Below are 12,884 nucleotides of genomic sequence, written 5' to 3'. Positions count from 1 at the left end.
TCTGAGTCCCAACATACAAGGCCTTTCTTTAAACCTGAAGTGGTTCTATGAAGTCTATAATCTCATTTTTAAATGCCCCAAGTTCCTTGCATAAATGGTCTTTCATGACAGTTGAGCCTGGAGAGTGCTTATCTTTGTACATATCAAACATTGTTCACTTGTTTGTTCATCCATGCACTTTACAGCCAGAGTAAAAGGATAAGAGTGGAGAAACTCGGCTTTTCTATCCTATCCTAGGATTCCTGAGGGCTGCAGAGATTTGAAAATATTGAAACTTAGCCAGTCTAAACTTGCACATTGCTTTCAAACATTGCTTTCTTTCTATGTTGAAAACTAAATGTAACAGCAATATTTTGTCTGAAAAAGTACTCATTGCATTCTTTCCCAAGTTGCTTTAAGTCTCATTGTTTTACCTAGTTTCATTACAGAATCTGAAATGTTGATTGATTTGTGCCGGGTGATTACAGAGCCATCTGTGACATTGTGCTTTCATTTTGTAGCTTGACTAAAAAGCTATCAGGCTTGGAAATGTTTGATACCAAACTGAGCTGTATTCAACATGACTCATCTGGATCTCCAATGATCAGATTTGTCACTGAGTTTGATTTTTCTGTCTGGCATTTAATGACAGTTCCTCTCTCTCTTCTCTCCACCCCCCCCCCCCCCACCTTAATAAAAAAAAGTCTTGACTTTTGGTTGCCTAGATGTTAGAAATTGATGTGTTAAAAGAATTAGTGCTGCAGCCTCAACATTTTACAATTTGTATAAATGACTTGGATGAAGGCACCAAAAGTACTGTTGCTAAATTTAAGTAAAGAAAAGAGAAAGTAAGATAAAAGGGTAGACAAGTAAAAGGTTACAAGGCAATGTAGATAAAGGAGTAGGGAATGATCTGGCAAATTGAGTATAATAAAAAGAAACATTATCTACGTGGAGAGATTGCACAGTTCTGAGATGAGACCGATCTGATTGCCCTGATTCTCCAAAGGCTAGAATACAAATGTCAGTTTTATTGCTAGGGGAAATTAATCCAAAGTAGGAAGGTTAACCTTCAGTTATATATGGGATTCATGAGACCAGGTCTGTCATACTTCTATAGTGTTGGTCTACTGAAGGATGTTATGTTTTAAAAGTTCAGAGATGGTGTACTAGACTAATACCTGGAATAAGCTGGTTGTCTTTTAAAGAAAAGTTGGCTTTTATAATTGATGTTTTGACAAGTGAGGGGTGATTTGATTGAAATACACACTTTGCAGAAGGATCTGGACAGGGTGGACGTGGAGAGGATGTTTCCTCTTGTGGGAAAGTCTAGAGCTATAGGTTGCTGTTTAAAAATAAGGTGTTTTTAAATATGAGGCAATGTTTTTCTGATGGTCATGAGTCTTTGGCACTCTTCCCAGAAGGGCAATGGATGTGGAGTCTTTGAATATTATTAAGGCAGAGGTCAAAACTTAAGATTGTGGAATGACTTTGCAACTAGATCAACCATGATCTTATTGAAAGGCAGGCTTGAGAGGCAGAGTAGCCTTTTGCTGCTCCTAATTAGTATGATATTTAACTTGCAGTTCTGGCATCAAAAACTGCCATGGAGTTTATGTGTAGAAAATATTCCAAATTTAATGTTCTGTTCAACAGAATTGTATTTCAGCTTTTTTCATAGATGTGACTTTAGTTTGGGTGGCTGATACTTTATAATGTGACGTGCACTATAACATTTTTGTGGACACAGCAATGCAGTAATCAGGAAATGCATTATATAGGGTAGTTGAGCAGAATCCTTTTATGTAGCCACAGACATTTAATTCGAAAATGTTGATTCTCTTATCAAACATAGAACAGCACTTTCAGTATAACTAATCTCATGAAGCAAGCCTAACTGCAAATATTGGTTTCTCGAATTCACACTAAAAGTGGGTCTTTGGTTCTTGAATTAAAAGCAGCAGGTGGAACTATTTTGGTTGGCATTCTCGTTTCAGAGGGAAAGATGATTCTGCTAACATGATTTTGCCCTCTGGATGGGGTTTTGTTCTGAAGGTCACATTTTATTGCTGATTAATTAATGGTGATAAACAATGCTTAATGCTTTGGAGTCATCAAACAACAATTGTAAGTGAATTAATGCAAGTCAGACAAGGTAGATTTGGCAGGTTCTCTTTCCTAGTGGACACCAAATCTGAGTTTTAATAACACTCACCACTTCTTGATTTTTTTTCTCCTTTACCAATAGCCCTGAAATTTATTGATCTAGTGATTGGACTGGTATCATGATCATATTGCAGTTGTAGGGAGATGCCTTGTTCCGTTTTGGCAACATGGAATCAAAGTGCTGTCTGAAACCAAAAGGGAAATGGGAGATTAAAGAAGTGGTTAGGATATTAATGGTTTCTTGATTAAAGGTAATGTACTGTGCCAGAGACAAGGAAGAAGTATTGACTCTTCAAATATAAAATCTGCTTTCTAAATTTGCAGTTCTTACCAAAATTTATCCGACTAAAATGTTAACTCCATTCCCCTCTCCCCAGATGCTGCCTGACCTAGTGAATATTTTCAGCATTTTGTTCCTGTTTTTGGATTTGACAAGGCAGGGTTTTGCTTTCATTTTTTTTGTATAGAAACTATATTTCTGTATAGTTGTCGGTCTACAGCTACTGGACCAGTTAGACTGCAGAATCTACAGATTCCCTGACAATGGAAGACCTTGCCTCTTTGTAATTGGTTGCCGTTTCAAGCCTTAAGACAGGAGTGCGCACACTGATTTTTACCTTAGTGCTGATAACAGACCCTCTGAATGAATCTGCTGTCATGGCCACTACACTCATGTCAGAAAGATGAATCCAAAGATGGAACCATTTAAATCTATCCAAGTACGAGATCAATATGCGTAAATGTTCACCTACTGATTTTTTTTTTGTTTACTTGGACTATGTACCTAAAATCCATTGCTTGTAATTCTAGCTAATTGGGAAAGTTAAATTATGGATTGTGCCAATTTGTTTGCCTTTCTCTTCTAATTTCTCACTTTTCCATGATTTTTTTCAAAGCATTTCTAGAAGTATTAGTCCCACAGGCATAACATTTTATTCCTTTATATAAAATGAACTTTACAATTTACTTACAATTTTTGCAATCTCAATCTAGTTTCCTAATGATGCTTATGGATTTTTTGGAAGTTTTCTGGGTGTGGTGTTTAGTAAGCAGGATGGAAATGTACAAAATGAGTTTTCATCTGAAGTGATATTAGGATTTGCACCATCTAGAGAAGCTTGTTTTTTGAGTTTCTGAAAGATGGTGAGGTTTCTACTTCAGAAGGATTTGTAAGCTACAATGTAGTGTGTTAAGTGTGGGCAGGAATAAATCACACTGTAGTTGCATATGCAGTGTGGCATTGATAACTGACTTCTGCTCTGACCTTATTGAATCGCTAACTAATGCTTAATTGATTATGCAGTGGCTCTTTTGAACTCTTGGTTCCACTCTCCTGTTGTCTCATCCCCTGCAGTGTTGTTCCTTGAGTAATTGTCAAATTCTCAATCAATTTTCAATACTTTAAGTGTATTCCAAATCTTAATTTTTTTAAAATTCTGTATCGACTCTGGCGCTTTTAACAAAACTTTAAATTTGTGTGCCCTCTAGCTATCAGTAATTCAGCCTTTGAAGAAAACTTTTTATTTCTATCCTAACCCTTTTCTTTGAACACATGTATCAATTATCCTCTGTCACATCTGGTGCGAAGGGAACAAACCCATTCTGTAGCCTGTCATCTCATTCCTGGAAATACTCTAGTAAAGATTGTTGCAACCTTAAAGCATTCATGACCATCCTAAAATCTGTGCTCTTTCTCTGTACAGCACAACTGTTCATAGTGAAAGATGGTAAAATTGATTCAATGCTCACATCTAATCTTAAAATATTAACCACTTATTTGGGTAGATTTCTGTGGAGTCATTGAAGTTTTGGCATCAGTGAAAGATTGTAGTAGGAACATGTGTTCTAGTCAGTTTTGGGGTATTCTGCCAAAGGTTTCAATTTGATAGCTGGTGCTATTGATGCTGCAGTTTGTGAACTGCATTATTATTATCAATGAAATGAGTACGGGCTGTCCCCAGGTAGTGAGTGGTTTCTGTTCTTACAGACATCCATAAGTCAATGTTGTCTATAAGTTGTACAATATACAGAAATCACACTATGGTAACCATACCTTCACAGTATTGTAATGAATGGCATCAAAAGCACTAGAAGTAGAGAGAGTAAACTAGTTCTGCCATTTGTGGGAACAAATGTGTATATATATGTACATCAAACTCCTGAATTTAATATGAGAGCTTGTTCGTATGTAGGGGTGTCCGTAAGCTGGGTGCTTGTAACACAGCGATGGCCTGTACCATTAATCAGTTGAGCATTGCTTTTCCTTTTTTTTAAAATCCCTTTAAAACCTAACTCTCTGACACTTGGTTAACTTGTGCATTTTTGCAATTCTAGACATATAAATTTTTAACAGAGTGGACATTTTGGGTGGGGGGGGGGTGCGTGCAGGCAGAGTTTGAAAGTACTACTAAAGCTTGCATTTGATTGAACAATCTACATGTTTTGGGATGTCTTAATATTCAAAGGGGGCTGAAAATTACTTTGTCTCCACTCTTGATTATTTAATACCTGGTGACTCCTGAAGGAAATAACAAATGTGGAAGTTGTCAAGGATGAAATTGAACTTGGTTCCAATGCCATTTGTAAAGGAATAACTTTTGAACAAGTGTTTTGGAAAAAGTAAAGATGCTGGAGGTTTTCTGGTGCACGTTAACCTGCATCAAGTATATGTTGATTACTCTATTAGGGGGAGTAGAAAATTGAAAGAGCATTCTGCTAAAAGGTCATTGGCCTGAAGAGAGAAACAAAAATTACTTTTTGCTCCCTCCCGCGAGATATTGTCAGGCCCAAGTGTTTAATGTTTGCTTTTGAGGCATTTCGTCTCGATTCTTCCACTTTGCACTGTGGACCATCCAATTACTTGGCAGGGATGGTGTCCATTCTTGTTTTGAATGATTGTCCTATGACATGAATGAAGTGGAAGAGTAAAGCCCTAGACATGCTGAACAGTCTGATGTTCTGGTTGTCTGAGTTGGATGTTTTGTTCATTAACTGATTAAAATTAATGCTGTACCCTTTTGCTCTCAAAAGCAATGGACTATAGATTTTCAACAAGTACTTCTGGAATAAATCATGGCTATATCATTTGAGAATTTTTTCCAAACTATCTGGTTGACGGTTCTAAGCATCTCTTTCCTGAGAATGTTGAAGATGCTTTTAAAAAGCAGAGTTTTTAACAGGAGCTGATTGGTGGTGACAATATGCGTTTTACAATGAGTATTTAATGTACTGTGATCTCAGTGGCTCATGTAGCAATGAATGACATCAGCTTAAACCATTGTCTGCTTTGATCCTCTGGTGATTGACAATGAAATATGCCACAACCCATAGAATGATAGGAATTTGTCACAGGCCAAGGTTCAAAAACTATTACCAGGAAGTGATTAAAACAGAATCTTAACAAAGTTAGAGAGCTGGTTCATGTTGACAACTTCCCTCTGATTATTTCATAGAACACTGGCTGCCCAAATTTCTATTTGGGTTGTTCAGGAAATGTGAAATGGGAAGCTTTTAAATTTTGAAACATTCTGTAATACCAGTATTTCTGATTTTTTTTTAAAGTGTTGATAGCATATTGTGATTGCTGACAGTATGGAATTAAAGATTCAAATTACAAAGCAAGAATCATTTTTGAAGGGTAGTTTAATACTTGGAAATTCTTTTCCACCTTATTTGTAGCTTTACACAAACCATTAACAATCATTGCAATGGTTTTGGGCAAAGTTTGCATCAGTGCTGTGGTACCAGATTCCAACAGCTTCAGTCTACTTATATTCTTCAGCTGCCTCTTTAGGCCAAGTACGTCAAGAACACAAGTTTCCTGCCCAAAAAGTTAAAACTTTCCAACTACAACGTAATGTGCATGTCAAGAGCAACCAGTGTTGGAGAATATTTTGTATCTTTAAGTGTGAAGTCAGAAATGAATACACCTACATATATTGGGGGTTGTGGTTACAAAAAGTGCCCAAAAGAGATGTCCAGTGATTGCTTCCTTTACCAATTTTGCTTTCTGAATGTGTTTAGTTTCAATGAGCTATTAAAACCATGTTCAAAAAATCATCTTGGATCTGACAGGCTTGTGTAAATATTTGCATATTTGAAGGGAAGTCCTGAACTGCTTTTAATGCTGAGGCAGAAGAGGTGCTCTTCATTGGTTCCACATAGAGATAATTAGTCTTGTCAGAACCACTTGAAAATGTCAAGCCAATAGAGAAAATGTTAATCACAATTAAGTTTTTGATTTCTCTTCTCTTCTCCCCCCCCCCCCCCCCCCCCCCCCAAACAACAAACAACATGTGATGCAGCTGTGAGTGCTGATGCTGTAAAGGCAACTTTTTACAGTAAGACTTGGCTGTGAGGGAATTAAAGTAGCATCCTAGTTAATCAACACATCTCCAACCTGATGGTATTTTCTTCTGAAGTAATTGTAGTTGGGCACACTTGTCTCCCATCTCTAAAAGTGGCTTTGAGAAGTTTTTATCAGCCTTGTTCTCTTCTGTAATCTTGGGTCTCCTGATTGCCGTTGGCAACAGAGCCTTCAACTGGCATTTGAAATTTAAAATTCTTTTCATAATTCCTTTTGTCTTTCTGCATCTCCATCTTTATCCCTGTTATAAAATCTACGTCTAATTTTCCTCTTGCTCCAATTCAGGATATTTTGTTTATCTTGTAATTAGTGTCAGCAGGTTACCATTTAAATGAGCATCAATTGGCAATTGTTAATAAGGAAAATTAAATTTATGGCTTAAGAACAACTTTCAGTTTTGTATAGTGTCTTTAATGTAGTATATCCCCAGACACATCTAGCTATTTGTAACATTGTACATGCCAAGTATTTGTATGTGTGCATTACATAAACTAAATCAGTAATGGGTGATGCATAACCAGAATTTTGTGTGAAGTCTTCCTTTTGAAATCACTACTGTTTGGTCCAAATGCCAGCTTTGTTTAAAACTAGACACTCTTAGCTTAAACCCAAAGACCATGGGTTCGAACAATACGAGTTCACGTACTTCTACATTGTCAAGCCAATTGAGTTTAGCATCACCTAAAGCTCAGCATTCAAATGCTGAGTTTTAGGTGATGTGTTCTCTTGCATTCTTTGGAGCAGATACATTTAAAGATAGTGATGGCACATCTTTAAATGGCCTACATTCATTCCTGGCATGAACACAGATTGATCATTTGACTTGTGGGATCTGGTTGTGTGTAAATTAGCTTCTGTGTTTGCCATGATCAACGACTGTATAGAATATTTCAACCAATCACTTTTGAAGTCTTCAGAATTTAAAAGTTGCTGTATAAAATTTTTAGTGCTCTTCTCAGTATGAAGTGTTTCCAAAATATGATGTCTTTGATAATATCTTCTAAAACTCTGCTTCCAACCTCAAACTTGCCAGTATGAACTTCATTGGACTGGAGCTAGTCTAATCATTTGTGCTGTTTGTGTATCTTGGCACAGTTCTATTTCACTGAGTCAGATCAATAACAGTAATGGCTCCAAACCCTTAGCAGCTTTGTACAGGGCATTTAACTGCAGGATCTATGGGATTGGAAAACTGCACTGTTTCAGTATATTGGAATGTTTTATTTCCAGAATCTTGCTGATTCTTTTTTTTATACTCCAGAATTTTTTTGCCAAATTGAGCAGACGTCAAAGAAAACCATGAAACTATTCAGTATCAGAACATTTTAGCTGGTACAGAACTTAGTGGTACACCTCTATCTCTTTGTTTGGACTGAATGGAGTAACGAGTGCAAGGTAAAATGCAACTCTGCACCATGAGTTCTGTCAGACTTTTTATGGCATTGCATCTTCCTGTCATAACACATGACCAACAGAAAATGCTGACACACTTCAGGTTGGGTTTAAGATCATTAAAATTCTTCCCTCCAAATCCAACTTCAAGAATTTTAGGAATAATTTCATATTCTGGTACACTATGGGATCTCCACTTCAATATGGCCACTAAAAAGAGACTTTCAGAATAGATCAGGAACTGTCCACAAGTGGATTGTGCAACTGTTTGTACAAACAACAAACAGGTCATTTGTACGTGACAACAGCTTGCAACAAGTGAGCAGGTAACATTCAAGTGCCCTACATTAGGGGGTAAAATAAGCACTGCAACTTGGAGATTGTCTTGGATCACTGCAAAGCAAGAAATTGGAGATTTGAATACATGGTTGTGTGTTTGGTCTGGAAATGTTTATAGTCTTAATGTGAATTGGATGGGGCTTTGTGAGGGTAAAGCTTACCTCCACCCAACACAAAATCGTGTTAGTTACTTGTGCTTTTTATAAATCAGTGCTTGTATTAATTGGGTTAGGATCGGGGGGACCTTGCCCCTCAGCTCCTTCAAATGTCTTGTCTCACCTTAAGCCTGTGCCCTGTAGTTCTAAACTCACCTACCCAGGTGAGTTTCACATTATATCTATACCCCTCATAATTTCATAAACCTCTAAGGTCTCCTTTGTTCCAGTGAGAATAAACCCAGCCAATCCAATCTCTCCATATAACTATAACTCTCCATTCCAGGCAACATCCTGGTGAGTCACTTCTTTACACCCTCTATTTCTACCACATCCTTGCTGTAGTGTATCAACCAGAATTATATACAGTACTAGGTGTGGTCTAACCAAATGTTTTGTACAACTGCAATATGACATCCTAACTCTTATAATCATGATCAAATTGAACAGGCTACAAAGATGCAAAAATAACATCCTGGATCAAAATTAGATCCTGTCAGGCCTAGGGGATTTATTCACCCTAATATGCTCCAATATTTCTAGCCCTTCCTCCTTCCTCATGCCTATGTGCTTCAGAATATCAGTGTGCCCATCCCTCAAATCTCTGGCTTCCATCTTTTGCCCTCCTTTCATAAGCTTCTATATCCCCTATGAACCTTGTGACTCACTCAATATCAATTTCCTATACCTGACATGTGCTTCCTTTTCCCTGGTCAAACCTTCAAAGTTCTTTCATAATCCATTCCAACAAGGTTTTGCTATTTAGTGAGTGAAGTTGCTCATTGTGCTGTTTAATTGCAGTAGATTAAACCCCTAACTTCTAACCTGGTATACTCCTGTTCTTTTGGCATCATTGACCCTGTTCAATTTGATAGTGATGATTATAGACTAACTTTATGCATCCTTTGATGCAAATCATCTGACATCCTACATCTGTATGATTTTAAACATCTAGATTGTAATGTCTCTTTATCCCTGTGGTCTTCTAGGAGACTTGATTATGGAAACTTTCTTTATTAAGTTCATTGTGGAGACCTCTAAGATCTGTAATTGTTATCTTCCACCTCTTCTGTTGCAAAGCACCATTTGTTTATCTCCACCTTGAAGCTGACCACTTTCCCATTTGACCCCTTTCTTCAGATCCTTGAGCTGTTCTGCTTTAGACCTCCCTTTGAAAAGTACTTTCTCTTGCAGTATTTTTCCTGCATCATAAAGAATCTTCCTTCTCTAACCATTGCATGTGCTTTCATCGACAACCCAATTTTTCTTCAGTGTACAGTGAATGCATACTTGGGCCCAGAATCACCACATGGGTGGGGTTGTGGGTGGCATCACCTGGCAAGTGGTGATGGGGTATTTTGCAAGCTCTTCCCGGATCACTTGAATTTCCCCTGGTTTCCTCCCACATCTCAAAGGTGGCCTGGTCAATTAGTTACTATAAATTCACCCGAATGAGGATGGGTAGTTGGAGAATCATGGGGGAGTTAATGGGCATGTAGAGAATAGGTCACAAGAAAATAAATGGGGAAATGGGATGGCTCTGAAATCGGCATAAACTTGATGGGCTGAAAGGCTGTCTTTGTGAGAAATATGCCTGGTAGGCAAGATCAGGGTGTGTGCCGAGCATCTGGCATAATGTTTCAAATCAATTGGAAAATATGGCCAGGGAGTAACGTAATAGTGAACAACACTAGATTTGCCTCAACAAAGCATCTCCAATTCTTAAATGCAAGATCTATATTGTACATGATAACATTTCACTATCTCTCATCAAATTACTTTGAAAATGGTTTGGCATATCTCAAGCAGTGAAGTTTTTATGTATGACTTGTTCTTAAACTTTATTTTTCTGTGCATTCAGCTGCCTTTGGAGATGGTGGCTCTACAACAAATAGTTCATCTATCATGCAAGATTAATTTGATATGTTTTGCAGTTCCGAACTTGCTGATAGCTGCCTCTGGAGTCCCTGCCTCGACGCATCACTTCTGCTGTTGAAACTTGGAACATTCCTGCAAGCCTCTGCACTTTAGGCCATGGCGGGTCGGGGTGGCACGGCTCGATCCAATGGACCAGCCGCTGGAAACAAAATCTGTCAGTTTAAATTGGTTCTGCTTGGTGAGTCGGCAGTGGGGAAATCCAGCCTCGTTTTGCGTTTTGTGAAAGGACAGTTTCATGAATACCAAGAAAGCACAATTGGAGGTAAGTAAAAATTGACAGTAATGTTGAATCTGTTTTTAATATCAGTCAATAATTGAATAGTTGGCCCTGGCTTCTTGACGCTGACAAGCTGATGGTTGCAGTGAGGATTCCATGCACAGCCATATTTCCCTTGGTTTGAACTTGCTGGAATTTCAGCCTCTCCTAAGACAATTCACTGTTTGCATATAGTGCTGTCTCCCAAAATTAAGCATTTGCATCTATGTTGAGCAAGGTACAAAGATCTCTACTCTCAGTGCTGAAATTAGTTGAGTAGTTTGTATTCTGCAAAGCTTATCACATCTGCTAAACCAATTCTTCCTCTTGTCCTGGAGGGATCATCTACTGAGTCAGTGTGGGTGGAAGTTAGAAACAGCAAGTGAGCAATCACTCTATTGAGAGTATTCTACAGACCACACCTCCACCCCCTCCTCTTCCTCTCTCTTCACCCACCCCCCCCAATAGCAGCAGAGACACTGAGGAGCAGATCAGGAGGCAGATTTTGGGAAGGTACAAATTTAACATGGTTGTTGTCATAGGTGATTTCAACTTCCCTAAGATTGACACTTCCTTGGTGTAAAGGGGATAGGTAGGGCATAGTTTGTTAGGAGTGTCCAGGAAGGATTCCTGACATAGTATGTGGACAGGCTGACTAGAGAGGCCATACTCGACATGGGTTAGTATGTTTGCAGATGGCATGGTTGGTGGTGTTGTGGATAGTGTAGAACGTTGCTGTAGGTTACAACAGGACATTGATAGGATGCAGAGCTGGTCTGAGAGTTGGCTGATGGAGTTCAACCTGAAAAAGTGAAGTGATGCACTTTGGAAGATCAAATTTGAAGGCAGAATACAAGGGTAATGGCAGGACTTTCAGCAGTGTGGAGGAACAGAGGGATCTTGGGGTCCATGTCCAGAGATCCCTCAAGGTTGCCATGCAGGTTGATAGGTTTGTTAAGAAGGCATGGTGTGTTGGCCTTCATTAGGGTATTGAGGTCAAGAGCTGTAAGGTAATGCTGTAGCTCTATAAATCTCTGGTTAGGCCACACTTGGAGTATTATGTTCAGTTTTGGTTGCATCCTTATAGGAAGGATGTGGAAGCTTTAGAGAGGGTGCAGAGGAGATTTACCAGGCTGCTGCCTGGATTGGAGAGCATGTCTTATGAGGATAGGTTGAGTGAGCTGGGGCTTTTCTCTTTGGAGCAAAGGAGGATGAGAGGTGACTTAATAGAGGTGTACAAGATGATAAGAGGCACAGATCGAGTGGACAATCGGAGACTTTTTTTTTCCCAGGGCAACAATGGCTGACATGAGGGGGCATAATTTTAAGGTGATTGGAGGAAGGTATGGGGGGATGTCAGAATTTTTTGTTTTGTTTACACGGTGGGTGTGTAGAGTGCACTGCTGGCAGAGGTTGTGAAGGCAGATACATTAGGGACATGCAAGAGACTCCTAGATAGATGCATGAAAGATAGAAAAATGGAGGGCTATGTGGGAGGGAAGAGTTGGATAGATCTTAGAGTAGGATAAAATGTCGGCACAACATCGTGGGCCAAAGGGCCTGTACTGTGCTGTAATGTTCTATGTTTAATTATGATGCCGCACCATTCTGTGTCAAAGCAAAGAGATGAGATCTGCTACAGATCTGATTCTGACTCCAAGTTGTCTAGCCCCAAATCCTGAATTTGCACTGTCAGTTTGGTATTTGATTTGGTATTTCGATCATAAACTTGTGTAAATGTACCTTTTGATCAGTTTACCCCTCGGGAGCAATTAGAAATGGCTTCGAAACATGAAAAGCAGCATGGGCGAGAACTGTTGAATGAGCATCTGGTGTTTATTGCTCCCATGTTGTGAAATGGAGGTATGTGTGATTTACACATGAATCCAGGTCTGGCAGGTGCCAAGTCACAAGTTCTGTATTTGTCACGAGAGTGGGATCCTAAATTTTGCAGTTCCATGCAAGTTTCCTTTTGTCTTAAGTGAATTTGAACAGGGGTGGTAAAAGGTAGCATTCCTTGGCAGTTGGGCTATCAGCACAAGTTGTGTTTACAATAGGGTGACGAGCAAAGCTGCAGTACTGACCTAACAGCATGCTCAACCTTTCTCACCGCCAAGATTTCTGGTGGATTTGAGTTGATCTCTAAATAGGAAACCATTCAACCTGTGCCTCTACTGCAGAATTAAAGCCACCCCAGTTTCAGTCATCAAGATGCACTACACATAAATTGCTTGCAAATGCATGTTTGGAGGCTGAGCTTCAGGTCACTGTTGAATTACTTACTGAAATACAA

At 38.9% G+C, this 12,884-nt stretch overlaps 1 protein-coding gene across 1 annotated transcript in view; it reads left to right on the top strand.

Annotated features, from left to right (window-relative positions):
* Nucleotides 1-12,884, top strand: part of rab5c (RAB5C, member RAS oncogene family) — a 28,359-nt gene that overhangs the window by 5,076 nt on the left and 10,399 nt on the right. Inside the window, exon 2 of the mRNA XM_052038701.1 lies at nt 10,332-10,597. Coding sequence (XP_051894661.1) covers nt 10,432-10,597 — 166 coding nt within the window. The 5' untranslated portion in view covers nt 10,332-10,431. The remainder of the gene's footprint in view (nt 1-10,331; nt 10,598-12,884) is intronic.

Source organism: Pristis pectinata, chromosome 25 (assembly GCF_009764475.1).
Source record: "Pristis pectinata isolate sPriPec2 chromosome 25, sPriPec2.1.pri, whole genome shotgun sequence".
In the NCBI taxonomy this organism is placed as follows: domain Eukaryota; kingdom Metazoa; phylum Chordata; class Chondrichthyes; order Rhinopristiformes; family Pristidae; genus Pristis; species Pristis pectinata.
Note: the sequence above shows the minus strand (reverse complement) of the source record. Positions and strands in the feature narration are given on the sequence as shown.